Raw genomic sequence first — 22,315 nt, 5'->3', positions numbered from 1 at the left:
CGATTTGTGAGAAAAATAGGTGCTTCCTCTCTCGAGCTAATTGCGGCTTAAAAATTTCGCAGAACTTTTTCCACCTAATAAAATTTTACTCGTAAAAGAGAACCGTTGCAATTCCACGTACCGCATTTTCTAATTTTTATAGAGGATTTTGCGAAAATATATATATTTTACAACCAACCACGTTATTTATTTACTGGGCGCGAAACAATTACGCGCCAAATTGTCCAATTAGTGCCGGAGAGGTCAACGAACTTGAAGGCACACTTCTTCTTCTTCTTCTTCTTCTGGATTGTTCCTCACTCACTCAGGGAGGTGCTAAAAATGGCACAAACGAAAACTGGCAATTTGTTTTGCAATTAAAGTGTCGTTATCTTACGAGTTCACCCTCGAGCTCTCTTTATACATTCCGACTTGTGCACCGCGCCGATTAAATTGCATTCTGTCTGGAAAATTCATCTTGAAGCGACCGACCGACCGACCGACCCACTTCCTCCAGACAGCCTGCCTGCTTCTCCAATTTCACGTCTGAGACATTTCTCGGTGCACCTTGATGACAAATCACTCTTGATCGCCAGACGATCGATTCATATTAGGTCTTCAAGAGGCAACTCTGCCTTTTATATTAAAATTTACAAAAACATTTTATTCAATTCATTTTACTGTTCATTTTAGTTTGAATTCTATAAATCTTTTTAACGACTATAATTATGTTAATTCTTTTTAAAAACGACAAATTAAAAAAACTGCTCAACCTTTTCCAATAAGAATTTTTTATATAAACTGACTATAAATTGATTTTGTTTTTCCAATTAATTGTGCTATATGAACATGATTTAATGAAATGTTTGTCAATTTTGGTTTGGAAATTTATAGGAATAAATTATTTCATAAGATTCCCGTAGAAAGCAATGTTAAATTTCAAAAATTCAGTTCTCCCAATGACTTAAATTTCACTTTCAATTTGAAATCTACAAACCAAGCTAAAATTCATAATAAAATCAATTAATTAATAAAAAGCCTCTCCTTAAGTTTTGAGCAAATTAACAATAAAAAAGATTGAAAATTTATATAAATTAATTAATATTTTTTGTTTATATTTTGCAGCAATGACTTAAAATTAATTAATTTAATTATAAATAATTCATTTTATTAGAAAAAAAAATCAACTTAGACCAATTCTGATTTTGTTAAAATATTCCATTCTTAACAAGTTTCATCTTTATTTTGCGACTCGCAAAATCTGTGAATGAAAATTATAAATGCGTGGTCGATTCTCACGGCCGTTGTCGTCTGCGGCCAATAAATTAATAAAAATACCTGTGCGGCGCGGTTGTTTTTGTTTACTCGAATTCTCAGACGGAATAATTCCGAGCAATAAAGCTGAGTGCTTTCGCGCAGATTTATTTGGCTGAGGGCAAGAGACGCCTCTAATGGATGCGAATGAAAATACGTGTATCACGGCCAAAGTTGACACGGATAGGCAAATATTGTTTCTCGAGTGACGCGCGGGTTGCCTATTTTGACACTAGGAGATTTCCTCGTTCATTTCGCCCCAACTTGCCAACAATCTGCGTGCGAAATTTCTTATCATGGCTAAGTAAGCGTGAATAATTAAAGTGGAAATTCATTTTTTTTTAAGGAACAACAAGTTTAATTACAAGATTGAGTCTTTTCTTAGATCTTTTATTATGTTTTAAGCTCAATTCTAAAGAAATTTATTACTTTTAGTTGCAGCAATTTTGACAAATTAATATTTGAATAATTATATTTATTAGCCGTGAAATTTAGAAAATTGGAGGATTTAAAGAAAATTAATATGCAAATTTTGTTTTATTTACAAAATTTGAATCAAAAATGAAAATCTAAGAATATTAACGTTGCTAAATTGAAGTAAATCCGGTTTTCACTTATTTTACTTAAAATAAAAGTGAAGGCCACGCCTTTTGCTAAAAATATGCAAGTTATAATTTGTGAGTAACGGTGCACGTCTGTCGAAAATCTAAAAATAAAAACAGACGAAAAACAGCGAGTGATGCAACGGACAAAAAATCCGCCGGTTTGCATGAATATTTTGGGTGCGTTGCGTGCCGACAGATGAAAAGAATTTCCACGCGTCTCACTGTCCAGGCCATTGTTTTCCTCAAATTCTTTCCTGGCTAGACACCGCGGCCGAAAATTGAACCTACTCGGAATCGGGCCCACGCGCCAATTATCTCTCAAGGCAAATCGTTTTCTGGTCTCGTGACTCATCAGACGGAAAATCATTAAAAAATGAAATAAAATAGACGACGCTGCAGACTTTCCTTCTCGATCGGCGGACACGTGCCTGAACCCTGCGTGATTTCTTCATCTCTTGATCCGGACTAAAAGTTCCTCGACCACAGAAGAAGATTTCGCTTAGGTTTTTCGAAAACTCTTCCAATAATTTTGAGATAACTATAAAATTTTAAATAACAATCACTCATTGAAATCAACTTACAATTTTGAGTGAAATATCCAGTTTTAATTAAAAATTAACTAGCTCGTCCACTTAAATTCTTGAAAAATAACAGAAAAATGGTCAAATTATCTCAATTTTATTCAAATTTAAATAAACTCTTTAGCCAAAAATGAAAGAGATTGAAGAAAATTCGGCGCAGAATTTTATCACGTTTCGAGATGATGTACCTTGCACTGTGTGTATATTTAATACTCGTCTTAAACACACAAACACACACGACTTGCTACAAAAAGCTTCTTCTTTTGTCCTTAACCACCGACCAACAAGTATCTGTGCGTGTTTTTTTTTTGCCATCGCACACTCGTCGCCTGGCTCCAGAGAAAAGAATTGCAGTTTTTCTGGCGAGCAAAATAATTCAAAACCACTTGCAGCTTTGACAAGAGTGTCTCTGAGGTGTCGCTTTAGCGACGCATCACACGAGATCGCATGTTCGTTTGTACACTTGCGACTTCCCTGCAAAACACCATCTTGATATGCATGTCTCATTTTTTTCCTGCAGTGTCAAATGATGGCGGATCCGAATACGAATTGAACACGCAATTTTTCTCACGACTTTTAATTTTGGGATATTTTAAAAATATTTTTGCTTCATATTAAAAACTCATGGTTTTTAGGGAAGAATTCGGTTCTCTTCAAATCGACTGTAAATACAATTTTAAAAATAATTAAATTCTGTTGAAAATTTATTAAGAGGAATGAAATTTGGTTTTCAATTAAAATCTTCCCTTTTTTGCTACAAAGTGGAGAAGATCTCTAAAAACTTATATTAAATTTATAACTTTTTAGTTTAAGTGATTTTTTCAGTAATTAAATTTGAAACTTCTCAGGCCCCGCACAAAAACCACGTAGATGCAGAGACGGACGGTTATTTTTCCTCAATAACTCGTCCGTGCGGTTTGCGTGGAAAACCGAAATGTCACGATTAATTGGCCCTCGAAAAATGCGACCTCGATCGTAATTAAGCGCTCACATTTGCTACATTTTAAGTAGTTTTTTTTCTTCTTGCCCGATCGGGAGATGTATAAAATTTCACGGTTTTATTAATGTATGATGATTATCTTGACAAGTTACTCGTCGGAGGGAATTTTCCGTGCGAGGGCATAAAATATAGAATAACACGCAGAGCGCGCGGCTGTCACTGCTCTCGGAACATGCACCGAATTCAATAACAAAATCCTGCGAGCTGCATGGATTGGGTTTCGCATGTGTCTGCGGCCTTGCGGTCTCGCTAAAATGTATCACACCCGCCGAATGCATTCGCTCTTGCCTGCAAATATCTTAATCAATTCAATACATTTCTCACTCCCTTGCTTGTTTTTCTCTCAATCTCTCGCTCTCTCACCACGTGTCAAAACAGCCACTTCTTCCTCCAGCCGCAGAATGGAAAACGCATCGATTGCACTTCAAAGATTGCCGCGACAAACATTGCAATAATTGAACAAAATTGAGCCCAAATCAAAAATTCAATTGATCGATAAAATAGATTTTCAATGAAAAACTGATTTTATTGCAAATTGAAGAGGAAATTCATAAATCAATCGCGTAGATTTATGTGTGGATGAGGCGAGACCACCCTGAATGGGTCAAGCAATCGAACCGCATAAGCAGCCGCAGAGGAGCGTTGAGGTTTTTCTCTTGTCTCTGCTGCACCGTGTGTGTGCCCTTGGATGTCAATTAATGCATTACTCGGCTAGATAATTTTCATAAAAAAAGCTCAAACGAATTAAGGTGAAATTATTTCACTCCATGCTCCATGTAGAAAAGCAAAGTATATTAATTACATTCACAAGAACACTTGCTTTTCATTTGGAAGATTAAAAAGCACAATTGCTAAAATAAAAATAGTTGAAAATGTCTGCATAAAATAATAAAAAAAGTGAAAAAGACGATTATGCTGAAGAGATTCATGTTAATTTAAAAAATTTCGCTTTCCTAATTAATTCTAATTTTTGTTTCTTGTGAAATATAAAATAAATATTGTAATAAATTGTGTTGCAATTCTTACTTTTATAATAATTGATTCAATTAATGATTCTCAAAAATGCAGGAATTTTAAAATTTTTGCTCAATCGATTGATTCATTATCAAATTGATCAATGAATTATTTTTAGCAGACATACAAGTTTGTCCCTCGACGAAAATAATGCCATAACAATTCAGTCCCGACGGTATAGATAATTATAATTGGTGAGCAGTGCAAGGTTAATTTTCCAATGAAGCGAAGGCGAAGGGAGGATAAATTACTTTGTGCTACATTGTATGGATCTCGCACTCGACGCGCTCGTCCTCTCAAAACGTGATGCAAGTTATTTGTGTGTGTGTGTGTTGTGAGCGCGCGCAATTACCGAGACTGGATGCTGCTCTACTTGACTTAATCAGGATGTCTTTTTCCTTTAATGTGTCGCCCTCAGACCCATCAACACTGTTGCGCTGCTCCCTAAGACGGACGCGCTTTAATGCCTCACTTTATCAATTATCCGGCGTCTGCCCCGCATTGCTCGGGATCCAAATGCGACCACCGTGCTCGTTCTTTCGGTTTAAAAACAATTGAAATTAAAATTTTCATTTGTTATTACTAACGATTAAAATTTGTTTATTCAAACCAATTTAAATATGATTTAATTTTAGAATTTAAATAATTTTCTTTTGCCCGTAATTTGAAAAATAATATTGCCACAAAACGCCAATAAATTGAGTTTAAAATTAACAATTTTTTTGATCAGTGATTCTTCATGGTCAAATTTTTTAAAGAAACGAGCAAATAAATCTTGAGGTGAATGAAAAATTAACAAAAAAAATTCAATCATATATAGAGAATTACTCTGCTCACGTCAAGTACTAAAAATTAATCAAATTAAATTACTTCTTTTCATTGTAATTAATATTATTAACAAGAAATTGGCACGTTTTATAAACTGAGATTGAGGCGACTCCGCAGATGAAGAACCCTTGGTCTTGAGATCGAATCTGAAAGAGAAACACATAAATCGTGTGCCATAATCAAGAAGGAAAGATTGCATCACAAGCAAGTAACAAATGACTTGAGCGCAACAGCAAATTGCATCAAGTGCAGCATAATTACGGCAACACACACTGATGCGGCACTTTAATATATTGAAGTCGGGCGGGGACGAAGCAAAAAATGCTCCATCGCAGGAAATGGCTTCGCATCTGCACCTTATATTGACAAATATATATTTATTATTTTTCCCAGCAAAAGAATTATTCTCGGAATGGGCTAGAAATTCTGTAATTGAGCTGAATTTAAAATCAAATTTTTTTTATTACATTGATGAAAATTTCACAAGTACAATCAAGTTGGAAAAATAAATATATCAAAATTTGCATTTTTCTTAGTGTAAATAAGGCGTTACAGGGCCTCTCTGGCATAAGTTAAAATTTGAAGCTCGCTTCTTCCTGCCAAAATAGACGTTCCTGAAGTTCAAATGTTGTTCATCCCTTTTTATTAATTCAGTGAAGAACATTTTCCACCTCTCAAATTTAAACAAAATTGAAGTAACAAAAATTGCCTCACAAAACTTGCAAAAGAAGCGGGGCTGTTAAAACTCGAAATTAAAAGCTGACCAAATCGGACAGACTGAGGCAAGCAAAACGGGCCATAAATTGCGAGACGAGAGGCTAATTTGTCTCTGCTGCAAATGAAAAGCAAAAAGTTTGCATATTGACGCGCGAGAGATAAATGCATTTAGCGTTTATTTCGCGTTGGTCTGGCCGCGAGGCGATTATTGCGAAGGGGTTCGAGACCTTGGCGCATGAGATGAAGAGCAGACGTCCCGTCTGTGATGCAACACCTCCTACCTCTTTCTCTGGCTCGCTCGGCTACAAATACACACCTGCGAACACGCCAAATACTCTTGACGAGATCATAACCCGCGCGCAGGCGAAAGAATTAAACACACCCGCGCCGAATTTACACGCCGCAGACGCAACCCGCGCACCAGTCTAGACTGTTAGTTTGTCTTCGGCCAACCTGGTCGACCTCAGACACTGAAACATTTTCGCTGCTCACAAAAGTAATACTCATTTGCAAATTGCTTCAATGAAAACACGGCGGATTTTGCAAAAATTGATTTTCATTGCGTTTTATTGTGGCTTTTTTTGAAATGTTTCTAGTTCTCAATATTGGTACGGAAATTTTACTAGATTTACTGATTTGAAATCTATTAATTATATTCAAGAGCAAATTACATTAGAATATATGGAAAATCCCACCAAATATTTTTTCAAATTCTTCATTCTTGAATGGAATTCAATAAAACCTACTAAATTTGACTCAAATATGATGGAAAACGACTCATTATACAATTTTCAAATCTTTTGTGGGAAGAAGGTTCTTGTGCGGGCAACGTTACAAGGAAGAGATTTTATAATAATTCCTCTCATAAGCAACTTCCACCAGCTGATGTTGAAGAATATTTCTACATTCGACTACTGATGACGAAAAATAGATCTACATTCGACCGATGTTGATGAGAAACGAGAAAAATTCCAGAAAATCCATGTTTTTCAACCTTTAATATTGAATTTTTAAGACTCCTTATTTTCTGGTTATCTAAATGATCAATGATCCTTATGGCTTAAGCAATTAAATTTTTTGTCTTTTTGGAGGATTTTTCCACTCTCTTTAAAATTAAAGGATATTCTAAAGCTACGGTGATCAAATTATTGAAGTTGTTGTTTTAAGTCTAAATTGTTACATCACATTGTTTTCAAACAATTTTTGATCAATTTAATTGTCCAATTTATTTAAATAATTCATAATTTCCTTATCATCAACATCTTAAAACATGCGTATCCAGCCAAAACTCCAATTTGAAAAAATCTGGATGATTTAAAAATTTAATCTGACGAAAATTAGCTTAAGCCAGATGGTTTCTGTCAGACTGATTGTGAGAATCGCAAGTTGCAAAATGAAAAAAAAGCACGCTACGAACGCGAAATGGTTCGCTCAGTTGAATCAGTTAACTGTAGTCCGTGTCTGTCTGCGTTGATTTTTCGGTCGGCGAATTTTAATTACAGTAATCACGCCTTGATATGAAAATAGCAGATGAAAAATCGCGCGCGCGAGACGACTTTTGCAACTGCCGACGAATAAATCTTGCAACAAAGTATATTGTTGTATGGACGTGTACGTGGGCTCGCCAGACATCGTGTCCGCGCAACAGAGATTTATTCATTTTTCTTTTCATGCCGAGCGAACCTGCCTTGACAGATTATCCGCATTTTTTTTTGGCACTCGCGTTTTTCGCGTTTAATTGAAATTTCTTCAAGTAGCTCAGCTTTTCCTTATCACGCGTGAAAAATTGACGGTCACGAATAATTAATGCAACGAGATTAACACGGCTGGACTTATTGATTACATTTGCCGGCGCCGCCAACTCGAAAAATCATCCGCCAGGCCTTGGACACTTTGTGAGAGGCAGCAAAATCCATTAATTCTGCTTGGCAAGAGGACAATGATCGATCGATTGTTGTACGATTCGAGAAACTCTGTTGCAAATTTGCAATTAAAATAAATGTGCAGCATTTTTTTTTACTTGATTTTTTCTGATTTAATTAATTTTATAATGTAAAATTCTGTCCTGAAATGAAGGAAAGTTTAAAAAATTGTCAAGTTCAGCATTGAAGGGAATTAAATAAAAAGATATTTATCATTATTGAATTAATCCTAATTAAATGTATAAAAAAGAAGCCCGATTATTTACATATTTTTTATTCTTTAAAGGGTCAGACACCGTTGCCAATCTTGCGTCAATTTTCCACGTAAAATACAGTTTTTAGTGTCGATTTTTTCGCTGAACTCGGTCGTTTTATCAAAACGATTGTTCTTTGGTCGGAGTGCAATAAACTAAAACAGTTTCAAACAATGATTTGGTGAGTCGTTGAAATCCACTTAAAGCGCACCGAAAGTAGAGAATTGGCCGTCTCAAGAGTGAGAGGAGCTGTTGATGGTCGGCGGCGGCGTAGGCGAGACTTTCAACACTCGAGCGCTCAATAAAAATTGTATTAGGTCGGGCTTTGAGGGCTGCAGGAATTCGTCTATGGTTCTGCAGCGCGCGCCGCCTAAAAATAAACACGAGGAATCCCAATTATTTTCATTTAATTTGATTACATCTGCTGCCAACACGAGAGTGGCGTGTTTAGATTGTGTGTTTATACTTGTCACAGCTATTTTCAAATTAGACGAACTTTTACGAGCAACAAACTTTTGATCCTTAATATGAAAAAATTGTAAATTGCGGAGACAAAATGGAATACATTTATTTTCGTCATCTGTGTAGAAGTAAAGTTGAAAAACTCTAATTTTTTTTAAAAAAAAAATTTGAAGTAAAACTTTTATTTTATTTTATTTTCAATCAAATTGAAAGTAAATTGTAAGAAAGAAAGAAGGTATTGGAAAAAAAAATGTGAATTCTCTGTTTATTTAATTGTGTGCAATAATAAGAAGAGAAAAATTTATTGAATTTTCAATTCAGCCTCTTCAAGGATCTTTTTAAATTTTTTGATTAGAGTAAAATTTCTCGTTTTCTCAACTTTCCTTCTCATTGGAACGGAATTTTCACTTTTTCCTTTTTAAATTCAAAACAATTTTGCTTTGGGAAGAGACTGCGTGTTTCAAAAATGAGCTGCTTGGTCTTTGTGTTGTGCCTGCACATTTGCAGCTCAAAGTTAATTTCGGTTGGACACGAACTTGAGAGCATTTGGCACACGCGTCACTATTCGCCGCGAGAGCTGTCGCCGTAATTATTTAAGCGACAATTTGAATAATAAAATACATTTTAGTGTAGTCGCGGCGTGTTCAATGTTGGAGTTGACGCGCCCTTGTGCGCCTTTCTTCGATAGCCAGCCAAGGTTTATTTTCAGATTCTATTAAATTTTCCAAATGCAAGTTTGATGGTAATTTTGCTCTAAATTTTGCCTTTGTGATAGATCAATAAACACAATTTGCAACTAAATTTATTTCATTAAGAAATTTTAAGTTTGGAGAATTGAAATTTTTTTAATTCAACTTAAGAAATTATGGGGATTTTCTAAATTAATTTTTTGCTGAAAATACTCTGGACCAAAATTGATAAAAAAATCTACCACATCATACGTTCATGTTTAGAAAGTAAAATAAAATCAATCAGTCGAAAAAAAATTGACATTCATCTTATTGGGAAGTGAGATATTGTGAGCTCCTTAAAAAACTCTGAAATTTCTCAAATATCGCGTGAAAACTGTAATATTGACAGAAATTACAGGGCAAAGTGGGTTGGCGAAGTGGGCGGAAGAATGTCAAGTGTGAGGTAACACGTTGAGTGGGTGCAACAGCACCACCACTCACACTATTTGGGATCGTACGTGGCGCGCGCCCCGTTGCGTATATTTAGGCTTCGTCCAAATTCTTGGCAAGGTGAATTGAATTTCCACCTTCGTTCTCTCCGTCTCGCTCACAATGATCTCTGTTTTTTTTTTTTTAATTCAATCCTTTTCATTTTATCTAGGATTTTGTAAATCACGATTGATTAAATCAGATATTTTGGAATTTCCTCAAAAAATTAATTTTACTATTTTTAGCAGTTGCAAGACTCGGGTTATTCCTGAAATTCTGAGTTTATGAATTTGTAACTCCAATGCATCATTTGGCTATCTTAGAATTTTTGTCATGCTGCACATATTCAAGGAACAGATAAATTTACTTTTTGACCTTTGGCCAGGGTCAATGACCTTTGGCCTAGAAAGTTTTTCACGATTGAAAAAAGATGAACTGAAAAATATCAAGCTCTTTAATTTTGGCAAACCCTTATGAATCAATGGCTAAATCCAGAAAATTTGATTTTCGAGGAAAATTTGTACTCTTAAAAATTAACACGATGACCTAAGCTACCAAAAAGTGATCCATAAAAAACAGTTCCTAAAAGTATTTTGCAAATAAATCCACTTTAAACCGAACAAGATTTGCTTTTTTTACTCTTCTTGAATCATCAAAGCACTCATTTGCATTAATTTTGGGCTGAAAGTGAAATATAAAAAAAAAAAAACGAGTGTGCAAATTTCTCGCGCTCCGCGAACATTAATTTATGACAACACGCGGCGGCGCCAAGTGATGAATAATGGCTATGCAAATTAGCCGGCCGGCTAGGCAGGTTTGGCGAAAATTTGCATGCTCGGCGCACCTGTCTCGTTTCTTTTGGTAATAAGACTCGCTGCTTAATTGTGTGCGAATTTCACATTTGGCAGAGATGATGCGTCGTGAAAGCAGAACGAGAGACGATTTTGCGGCGCCGCCTTCCCAACAAGCGCCACGGGCCAACGTCCGAGAATCCGGCTTTTGGCACACGCGGCGCCGATTATTAATCATTCCAAGTATCTCCGCAGCAATTTTAAAACTCTCGTGTCTTTTGACCAATTGACAACTCCCTTATCATTTTTTCTGTAATTTTAATTTAGCTGTTTTTTTTTAAAGTACAGTTAAAAGTGCAGAAAAACAAACAAGTAAATAAACTTCCCAAATGGCCAGGAATAAATTTAATTTGCGAACTGGGTTGATCCTGTTATGCCACCTTAATTTCGAGAGGTGCAATGAACTGGGTGTATTCAATGCCAAGGACCAAACAACTGCCTCCGTTTTGCGAGAAAGAACTGCGCAATATTTGTGCACACTCGATGAAAATTTTTATTTCGCTCAATCAGGGAAGATGTAAAATCTTTAAATTAAACAATAAACGTTAATTTAATAATTAAAAATATATCTATATATATATATATATATATATATATATATATATATATATATATATATATATATATATATATATATATATATATATATATATATATATATATATATATATATATATATATATATATATATATATATATATATATATATAGTTATTTTTGTTTAAAAAAAAATTTATTGTGAAAAAATAATATAATAAAGTAAAATTAATGATATCTTTAATCAAAGGATTGAATTTATTTCGCTGGCTTTTTAATGGAAATTATTCAAATTTGATTGCTTTCTTTCATTTGTCTCTTTACTTAAATTTTATTCATTATTGTTGTTATGTTTTTTGTCAAAATTTTTACATTCAATTTTGATTAACAATTTACTTGAAGAATTTATTCTTCAAGCATTAAAATGAGGAGAGTTCATTGCAATTACGGAGCGCATTGCACCGCTTTTATTCTCGAGGCACAAACACTGCACGATCGAGACCAATAAACGAAGCAACGACCTGCATTAATTTGATTTTCCGCTGCACAAATGCACTCTGCCTCGCACCTTATTCGTTTATAATTCGAGGCAATCATGGCAATAACTCGCGTCGGACAATTGGAAAAATCGCAAAAGGAAGGGAAATAAATAAGTTTAAGATGTGTTATTCGTTGCATTTTCATTCTGGTTGTAAAGTGCATTGATTAGCATGTTCACAATGAGAGTGCCAACTCAAAGGTCACTCTCTGCGTTTCAAGGAAAACTGAGACTGAACCTGCACGGCTTGCACGTCTCCAGCTTTTTACAGCAACAACTACCGACGACTATTGACCAGCGCAATAAGTATTTTCATTGAAACCGTCGGTAATAATAAAAATTATCATAAAATAGAACCTTTATCATTTCATTAAGGGAAAAAATATTAAGCAAGTTTCGTCAGATTTCCAATTTTTGAGCTGATATAAAATGGTAAAAAAATTTAAAATCAATCCAGGGCCGGCAAGTCGGAGGCGAAAACCGATTGTCGCGATCGAATTTCGTTTGATTCGAAAAGTGCAAAGATCGGTCTCGAGACGCCGAGTTGTCCGTAAGTCGGCTGCTGCTGCTTTCTTTTTTAATTTTAAATGAATCGGATTCGATTACACACACGCACGCGAGCGAGGCGCGACAGGAAAAAAAATCGACACGCATATAAACAAGTTGTAAATTAATATGAAACAAGCGGCGATACATGCAATTGCGACCAGAGGGGAGCTTAGCATGCGCCGAGTGCAGATAAAGTAATAATGAATGAGAGACGAAACACAACAAGTGCGGTTTCGAGATAAAATATATAAGCAAATGAGAGATTCGGTTTCAAGTTCAGTCTGCACCGCAAAAATGTTTCTTTCTGGGATAAAATATTCCTTGGAAATATACAAATTGTTGAACTTGCCGTTGAAAGTTACATTGAAATTAAGCACTTATTATTGAGAAGATTGTTGGATTAATTTATTACAATTTTAAAGAGCAATTTAGTTTCAAGAAGTGTTTATTGGGTTCGAAATTAGGGCAACTATGCCCCATACATGAACTCATCCAAATAAATGCAAAAAACCAATTTATTAAAAAGTTTGGCATTTTATGAATCAAAAGTTAGGATTATAAAAAGGAAATTAATCTAATTGAAAATTGAACACATTTCTAAAAATAATTTGGATGTTTAAAGCATCTAAAACAACCAAATGACTGAATTTGATTGATATTTGCAGTGAAATTAAAAAAAATAATGTCCTACAATTCGATCAGACGTGTTTGAAAGACCAAAATCAAGTCTTCAAAATTAGAAAAGATCAATTTTTTTTTACGTTGGAATCAAGAAAATTTGATTCATTTAGCATTTTTAAATTTGAAAACTCTAGCAATGTACTGATATCATTAAATTATTTTACATTTTTGAAGGAATTTCTAAAAAAAAATAAATACTATTTAAAATTGGTCCTTTTTTAACCAAAAAAATTGTTTATCTTGTGAATTGAAAAAAATTAAAATCTCCTTCCTCACTCATTTCAGCAAATGAAACTCTTTGAGAGAGTTTTAAAGTGGCGCGTTGAGTACATATTATGATCGAGGTCATAAACCCGGCGGGCTGTCTGGTCTGGCACACGCAGCTTCTTTTTTGGCCGAGCTGCAATTTGATAACCGGGGCGAAAAGTAAATCGAATTTGCTCGCGGGCAGCAGACAGAGTTACATTGTATCAAGTACGAGGAGGAGTTTCTTTTTATATTAAAATAAAAAATAACACGCAGGGACTTACAAAGTGAGCTGCACGAGACGACTAATCTGATCATATTCTTGCACTCGCATTCATATTCAAATTGAATATATGCAAATGAGACGTCAAATTTGTCTGGGCCGTGCTCGGCTGCGCGCAGACAAAAGTTGAAAATATGACTAATGACGCGCACACACGTGCATGTATGTGGATTAAACACTCTTTCTCTCTGGCAAAGCACCAACAACTTTGTACGTACGAGAGTTGCAAAAACCGAATTTGCATGCTCGGCCGCGAGATGTGCTGCAACTGATCAATTCAAATTGATTCGTCCGAGTCGCGCGGCCACACCAGCACGGAGCCAACAACTTTGTCCCTCACCAAGAACAATCGCAAGAGCGGAATTAACGACTTTATATACTTTCCACGTGATCGCGCCAAAACTTTATCTTTCTACCGACTACATTCTTGAAAATGTAGCCTCGAAAGCCAGAATTTTTAAAAAAAAATTAAATCAGAAATCCAAGGAAAATAATCTCTTAAAAATAAATTTATTTCCCGAGTGAAACTCTGTGGGCGTTGAGCAAAAAAATTAAACTAATCTGAATTTAAATTATGTCAAAATTTCGGACCTATTCAAAATTTGGAGGAAAAATGACCCGAGATTTGCTTTGATTTTTCATAACTTTGGAACGGTTTCAGTTCCAATGATCTTAACGATTCCTATAGAGTAACTTTTTACGTTGATCAACTTAACTGTTGACGTAAAAGTCTTTGGCTTAAAGGAAATGTCACTTGTTGGCAATTTATTTATTGCCCTGCTCGATTGTTTTGGTGGTATTGGAAAAAATGTAGCCCGTGAAATTGTACGTCGGCCATGTAATTTTCAGACTGTTCATTTTCACCCTTTTTGAGATAATACAAACTAAATTTTAATGAAAAACGTGCTTTCGGATGCATATTTTTGGGGTAAAAATCAGAAGAATAAAAAATTATGAAGTAATTATGTTTCTTAAAGTCCCAAAAACTTGATCATGGCTTGATTTTTCAGATCATTTCAAAATTATTCACAACTTTTGAAAATTATGAGGTGCAATTTTTCGGCCTGACTGTTCAATTGCACAAAAAGAAAACAAAATATAAATATATTTTCATAGGCTACATTTATTGATAATGTTTAAATTTTTGATCTTACAATTAGACATATAAAATCAATACAAGTTATTAATTGAAAGATCTATTGGTGTAGCTAAAAATTTAGTAATATTAAAAAATCCCCCCCCCCAGCCCAGCCCAGTGGGTCGCAAGGTCACCGTGTTATCGGCCCCGAAAGGGGAGAATCCGAGTTATCGGCCCTTGCGATTTAGCAGCCTGTCTGCTACCGCTGGTGCCTTTCCCAAGAGGGATAAACAATTAAAAAAAAAAAAAAAATAAATAAATGTTGTTTGATTTCAATTTTATTTATAGAACCAAACATAAATTTTTTTTAACCTCTCAATAATGCAAAATCAGTGTGGTTATTAAACTTGTCTTCGCATAATGTTTGAAATTCTCAGTACAGACACTCATAAATTGTGTTTAACGTACAAAATAGAGCAGAGGCTGCGGCAAGTCGCACCTTCAGCTCGAGCGAAATGTGTTTTGCATACGTAATGAGAAAGAGACGCGCGCGCACTTTTTGATTTATTTGCATTCTTATTAACATGATAGCCAATAAATAACGATTGGAATTAAAAGTCGGACGAGTGGAGAGATTCAATTAAAATCGGTGCCGGCTCATCAATCATGGCCGGACAGCATTTTCGCAATCGCGAATTAGGCCCTGGGAAAAAAATTAAATAAAAGGGCCCACTCGCGGTGTAATTAAATTGGCCCCGCTGCTTTTACTGCACACGTAATTTATCATTCAGTCGAATTAAGTAATGTTTATTGCGCGGGGTAAATTTATTATTTATATCTCGTAAAAAGTGAATAACTTTTTGCTGCTGCCACCACCTCACATTGTAGAGAAACGATACATTGTACACTTGAGCTCATAAATATTAATATTCAATCGCTTATTACATACACTGTGCGTAGTGAGCGCGACGCGACCGGTCATTATAGGCGAACCCGCGCAAAACTGGATTTTTATACTGCGGAGGAAATTTTCTTGCACCGCGGCGCGTCTCAAATTAATGGTTGTAAAAGTTAACAGCGCGCAGGTAATTAACTTGCAAGCTTTTTGCATTTTTATGTTTATGTCCAGGCGGACTCACAGTTTTTCCAGACGACAGGTCAAGATCTCCTTAAATCAAAGTCAACGGTTAAAATTTTGAACATAAAAATAATTGCAAAATAAAAAAAAAATGCTGTAAGAAATTTCAAGGAAAGACTTCAAAATGTAAAGAAAATCTGTAAATCCATTTTGTAAAAGTTTCTAATGCCAAAATTAAATTTACAAATTTTATTTGTTAAAATGTGTTATTTGCTGGGAAAATTTCTGTTTTCGAGTCAATTTTCATAACAAATTAAATTTCCAAGAATAAAATTGATAAAAATCAATTTCCGTGACAAAAATAAACAGTTGACGCCATTTTATTCAGTAATTAATAAAGAAGTTCCAAATTTAAAATTTGAAATGAGCAAAGGAAACGCGTGGTCGCGCAGCCTCGGTCGTGAGCGGCCCTGCTTTTTTTATTATTGATTCAGAGTCGGGATCGAGTGCAGCCTTGGCGCGGCCTAGGCCAACGCTATCGCCAACACTTTCGCCACATCAAGGCGTAATTGGTTGACCTAGGCGCGGAGTTATGACGAGAGCGCCTTAGACCAATTTCATTCGAATCATTCGCGGCGGCCGCGCGCGCTCGTTCCGCGGCGCCGACCGAATTTTCATTCCTCAAACCTGATCTTTCTGCGTCCGAAATTTGAGCAGCATTTTTATTGAGAGACCTACTTTTTGAATTTACATTTATTTCCGCCAAAGACACGCACAACTTTCGACGTGTTGCGCACCTTTGATTATTTTTTGCCTACAGAAGACATTTTGTGTCTCTTCAAAGATAATTTCGTTTTAAATCATTGATGGAAATCAGAAGTTATTTTTAAATGCTGATTACTTAAATTGTTTAAATTATGTACAAAAGGCAAAAACAAATCACTTGATAGGGAATTCACTTAAGTAAAATAGACAATTACAAACAAATTTGTTTGTATCGTACTAAATATTTAATTAATTAGAACAAAGTCTATTATTATTTCAGCTTATTTAACTTATTGTTGAAATCAGGTAGAAATTATTAAACATATTGAGGGCGATCCAAAAGGCTAACTTGGCCCAGGCTAATTTGACTTGGCCTGGGCTAATTTAACCCGCCATTCGATTTTGCTGGTGGGCTAAGTTAGCCCGGAGCTAACTTAACTTTACCTGGGCCAGGTTAGGCTTTTGGATCGCCCTCATTATAGAGAAATTATGGATTTTTTTCCATCACCTTAAAATGTAAATAAATTAGCTTAATTTTCTGGAGATTTTCGTTTTCAATTAAAATTGGTAGTTCAATTTTATATGACTCTATGAATTTTAGTTCAAAATTTAAATTAATCAACGAGTTTTACCAAGAAGAACTCCCGGAAAGGAATTTTTTGCCCAGATGGTATATAAATTAATGCATCAGTTTGCAATCGCTTTTAATTACACGCTCGCTCAGAGACTGTCGGCCGATTCATTTACTTAAGTTCCCTGACCTTAACTTAATTACAGACACGACCGCGATGAATAATGCATGCAAAAAAGCTCTGTATTTTAACAGGAAAACGCGTGCGACGTGTAGGAGGAGAGGAAGAGAAAATGTTTTGGTTTTTTGTTGCTGTACAAATCGATTATTAGAATGTTGAGATTTTATCGGCAGCAATTTAAATTTTCTCTCGGCGAGAATTGCATCAAGATGCTCTACCATTTTTTGCATGTAATTCCTCCAACACTTTCTTATTCAACTCAAACCTTTACTTTCCTCGTGAAATTTCCATCAATATATTTTTTAACTTTCATTTTTATAGTTTTGGTTTTTTTTGTTGAAAATTTTATCGCAAATTGTCCCATTGTAATTTTGTTTTTCTTGAATTAAGAATCGGGAATGATTTCGATAATTTTTTTTTAACTCTTTACTGATCATACAAAATTAAACATTTCACGAGTCACTTGAAATGTAAATTTCGGGCTGCTTGAATTCAAATGCGTCTGGAATTTTGGCGTCAGCGAAAGAAAGGTGAGGTCATCGCGGCCGGCACGGATTTTCGTTCTCCTAATTTGAAGCAGTTCACAAGACACGTAATTGGTCATTAGCACCAGCATTTAAAACCTCATCAGCGGACACGCCACCAAAAATTTGCGCGTGCCCAATTCGTGGAAGCTCAAAAAAAAATAATAAACGAATTCCGCGAATGTAAATTTCCCTCTGACGTCAAATTCAAATTACTTTCTGGGCCACGCAATTCGAGACTAAACCTTAAAGTTGCATCAGATCTTGCCCTCGCAGCGACTTCACTAACAGATATGCCGCTCAAGATTATTAAATTTATCTTCAAACATTCAATTGACTTCGCATTAAAAGAAGCTTTCAAGAAACAAAAGCTAAAATTCCTCTCAAAAAATTGATAACATTAAAGTTATGGAATAAAAAGCTAGAAATTTTCTGATTACATTGATTGAAATTTTCCATTGTGAAATAAATAATTTAATTAATTTGATTTTCTTGAAGGCATATAATTTGTTTCAAATGTTTCTTTGTGCTTTTTTTTAGGTCCTTCAAATCTCTCTTTGTGCATTTTTTTGCTGCTCTTTAATTAAAAAACTTTTCCTTTCCAATATTGACATTTTAGATCATATTTATTTGACGAACAAACTTTCTCGCGGTGAATTCGTCCAAAAGGGCCACAGGAATGTTTCACGCAGCAATTGAATGACGCAACGCGCATCCTCATTTTCATGTTATATTCATAAAATTTGACTCGGCGCAGTGACAGTTACTTTTGTTTTATGGTCAGTGTATCTCGACACGGATTTTCTTCCTTTCGCGCGCATCTTGTTGCTTTTGCATAATAAACTTATCGTCTGCGAGTTAAAATTTCGGATGCAAATTGAGTTTACGGTGCAGATAAATGTCCGAGGCGCGTCTAAATTATTGCGTTCGAGCGCTGAGGCCGAGCAACGGACGAAGAAGTTTTCAGCACCGGCGTTTTTACACTCAACAAGTGTTAAGTGGCGCGAGAGAGACTCGCATATTTATACCTCGTCCCGCCATTTCACAAAAGCGGAGAGCCTTTTATTGTTTCCATCGCAATAAACATGTAAAAGCTCTTTCAAATTATTATTGCATCTCAATTACTCCGCCTGTCATTATTTATTTTGCAAACGCGTCGTTTATAAATTTATAAATAAACAAATATTGATTTTGGAAAATTCTCGGTTCGTTCGATTTCAGGAGGCTCGTGCTGGACGATGGTGAATCACTCGGGCAGGTGCATGGAGAGGTTATCGGACAGGGTGACCGTCGAGGAGTGCTGCAGCTCTCCAGGGATGAGTCACCTGGTTGCCTACATCAACGAGGAGATGGACGCAGGGACCATTTTCTTCTGGCGCGCCCTCGGCGGCGGCGTGCCCTGCGCAGCCTGCAAAGGTACAAATAAATTATTAAACCACGCATTTATTAAATTTTGCCTAAAAATTATATAAATTTCCTTTAATTTTAACACTTTAATCATTTCTCCTACAAAATTAATAGATGGAAAAAATTAATTTCACCTAAGAATCTTGAGAGTCCGAGTTGCTGAGTTTCCGATCTAATTAAATTCATTAAATTAAAAAAAGAAACAATCAAATTAGCACAAATTTTTAACAACATTCTCGCTATTTTTGGAAATAATGCAACCTACAAGAATTTATTTGATTAATAAAAATCTGAGGTGCAAAACAGCGCAGAGTAAAAAAATGAATTTCAGGGAAATGGTTTTAGGAACAAAAAGGGACTCCCATTTCATTCTTTAAAGACCTACTCTGATCATTTTTACTGCTCTTTATTCTGAAAGATTGCTAGATTTCGAGCATATCTCGTGAAAACACTATGTGAAAATTCCAAACCGTTGCGTCGCAATCAAAAGAAAACCTAATACGAGTGATTCATGCGAAAAACGTCAGTTTGGAAAAAAACTGCGAGTTGTTGTGACTTGTGGCGCTGCGATCGCTGATTTTGCCAAGCGTTCTGCACAGCACCGTGGAGCATTAGTGGCAAAATCGGCGAATTTATTTATCAAAATGATAATTGCATTGAAATTTGATTTGAAAATTGGTTGAAATTGCATAGACAGCTGCGTGGACGTGGAGTGCGGGCCGGAGATGAAGTGCGCGATGCGGAACGGGCGGCCCAAGTGCGTGTGCGAGCCCGAGTGCCGCGCCGTGGGCCGGCACCAACGCGGCCCGGTGTGCGGCTCGGACGGCCGCTCGTACCGCAACGTGTGCCGCCTGCGGAAAAGGGCGTGTCGCCAGAAGAGCGCCGTGCAGCTGGCCGTCGCCTACCAAGGACAATGCCAAGGTGAATTTAAAATTTAAAATAAAAAATTGAAAATTTTCAACTTTTTCCCCCTTCAGATTCGTGCGAGAAAGTGCGGTGCGCGGAGAACAAGCAGTGCGTGGTGGACCAGAACCGGATCCCGCACTGCGTCCGGTGCACCCGCAAGTGTCCCAAGGTGGCCGGCATGCGCAAACACGTGTGCGGCGTCGACGGCCACACGTACCAGAGCGCGTGCCACATACGTGAGGCTGCGTGCCGCAAGGGCAAGGCCGTCCCCATCGCCTACCGAGGACGCTGCAAACGTAAGTCACACCGCATCAAAACGAGAACACAATTTTTATTTCTATTATTTATTTCTTTGATTATTTTAGAGGCAAAAATCCTGATTTTTCAGTTCATATGACATAATGAGATTTAAATGATTTTTATTTTTATTAAAAAAAAAAACATTCTGATCAATTTTTATCATAATTTTCTGTACATGTGTAAAAAAATCTCCATATCTACCATCCGAGTAACACAAAAAACTTAATTTTTTAATCTTTTGATTTAACTTTTAATTTAACTATCACAATTTAAACGGATAACAGGGAATTGAATGGCGATAGCGTGAAGCACATACATACTTAAATTTGATTTTGATATTTTGATTTTGAAATTAATTTACGTTTCTAGATAATGATAGGATAAATTGAACCATTCGCGGAAGAACAGAATTTTGAAAATTAACAGGAATTTTCCTCTAAACCGTTGAGCTAACTTTTCTCAGTGCAGACATTCTAAGCTCCTTTAACTCAGAATTTGAACCAATTGGAATCATTTTTTCATAGAAAAAATGTTAAACAAATTTGCTTGAAGTTTCTAATGAAATTTGTTCTATTGAAAACCAGTAAAAATGATGGATAATTTAAAATTTTGCAAAATAATTATCATAGTCAATTTTTTTCAAGTCTCAAAACTCCAAAATATTTTTAATCAGAATGAAATCATTTGACTTTACACTTTGTGAGAATGTAATTTTTATAAAATTTGAAGCACTATTAACACATTCTAATCAATTGTTTTGAAAATTTCGTATCTAATTACCAAGAAAAATTTATAGAATTTATAATACTTTATTTTAGTCATTTTAACTAAATTTAATTCCTGTTTCAGTTTGAATTTTATTATTTAACACGGGAAATAAATTCTAAAAATAATCTTAATTCATCTTGTAGTTCCAAATTAAAACAACGACCGTTGATAAAATTGTACGTGGAACAAAAAAATGGCACCCGCGAGTGTGTTCTCTCGTCTCAAGCCTGTTCTCCCACCAAAGTAGCGATCGAGTGCATGAACAATGCTCGTAATCAAGCAGTCGGCGCAAGGTGAGTGGCAGAAAAATGATACAATTGTGATTAAAGTCTGCTCTCTCGCTCGAAATGAAATGCATAGCTGGGCAGAAAATGTGTAATCGTGACTGGTGAAACGAGGCCGCGCGCGTTTTATAATTCCTGGGATTTTGCATCCACACACACATTTTTTCCTCCACTTTTATTGACGGCGGCGGCGGCGGCGGCGGATCGCACAATGCGCGGCTGCAAAAGCTGCCGCATAAGCGTCTGCGGATTCATCGCAATTAATTGACACACAGACAATGGAAATCGAGTTGCGCGCGCGCGCCAGTTGATCTGCCCAGGCTAATCACGGAACAATGCAGATTTTATGCCCCACATTATAATATGAAGTCGTGCTTTTCAAAACAATATTTCGGATCGTAAAAAAAATTTGCACGCCGAGAAGGAAAAAAAAGAAGTATGAATTTCAAGACCTTCATTAAAGTGAACAACTTTTCCTCCAGACAAATTGATTATTAAATAAAAAGAAAAATTTCGACTTGCAAATCAGTTTTTCCTCATCAAAATTTTAAGATTAACCGCGAGTTTGATTTTTATTTAAACTCTCTTTGGTCAGCATAGCCCGTCAGTTTGCAATTTAAATTTCGAAATACACATTATATAATACTTTTGGTTTAATTATCTTTGGGTAAAACGTGCCGCCCGGCACGTCATACACGCGCTGCAGCCTGCGGAGCTCAATCGCAGAACCCCATTATTTGACACGTCAGTCTCGTCGGTACCTGCCCGAGAGCAGTCCTTACGCGCGAGTACGCTCTTGGTGTGTGTGTGTGTGTGTGTACAATACATACACACCGTCTGCGAGCTGTCTACCGCCAGACGCAAGGTCAAAATCGCAAGCACTCGCTTTTCGCCGCATCTCATTACTCGCTGTCATTGTTTTTAATTGCAGT

The 22,315-nt window shown here is 35.9% G+C and overlaps 1 protein-coding gene across 2 annotated transcripts in view; it reads left to right on the top strand.

Moving 5' to 3' along the window:
* The window catches only part of LOC132196146 (follistatin), a 45,837-nt gene that overhangs the window by 8,923 nt on the left and 14,599 nt on the right, over positions 1-22,315 (top strand). For both annotated transcript variants that reach the window (XM_059618614.1, XM_059618613.1), the window contains exons 2-4: positions 18,940-19,134; positions 19,819-20,046; positions 20,103-20,327. In XM_059618614.1, the coding sequence (XP_059474597.1) occupies positions 18,940-19,134; positions 19,819-20,046; positions 20,103-20,327 (648 nt within the window). The remainder of the gene's footprint in view (positions 1-18,939; positions 19,135-19,818; positions 20,047-20,102; positions 20,328-22,315) is intronic.

The sequence above is a fragment of the Neocloeon triangulifer genome, unplaced genomic scaffold (genome assembly GCF_031216515.1).
Source record: "Neocloeon triangulifer isolate White Clay Creek 2 clone unplaced genomic scaffold, ASM3121651v1 ptg000011l, whole genome shotgun sequence".
In the NCBI taxonomy this organism is placed as follows: domain Eukaryota; kingdom Metazoa; phylum Arthropoda; class Insecta; order Ephemeroptera; family Baetidae; genus Neocloeon; species Neocloeon triangulifer.
This window is presented reverse-complemented; position numbering and strand designations above follow the sequence as displayed.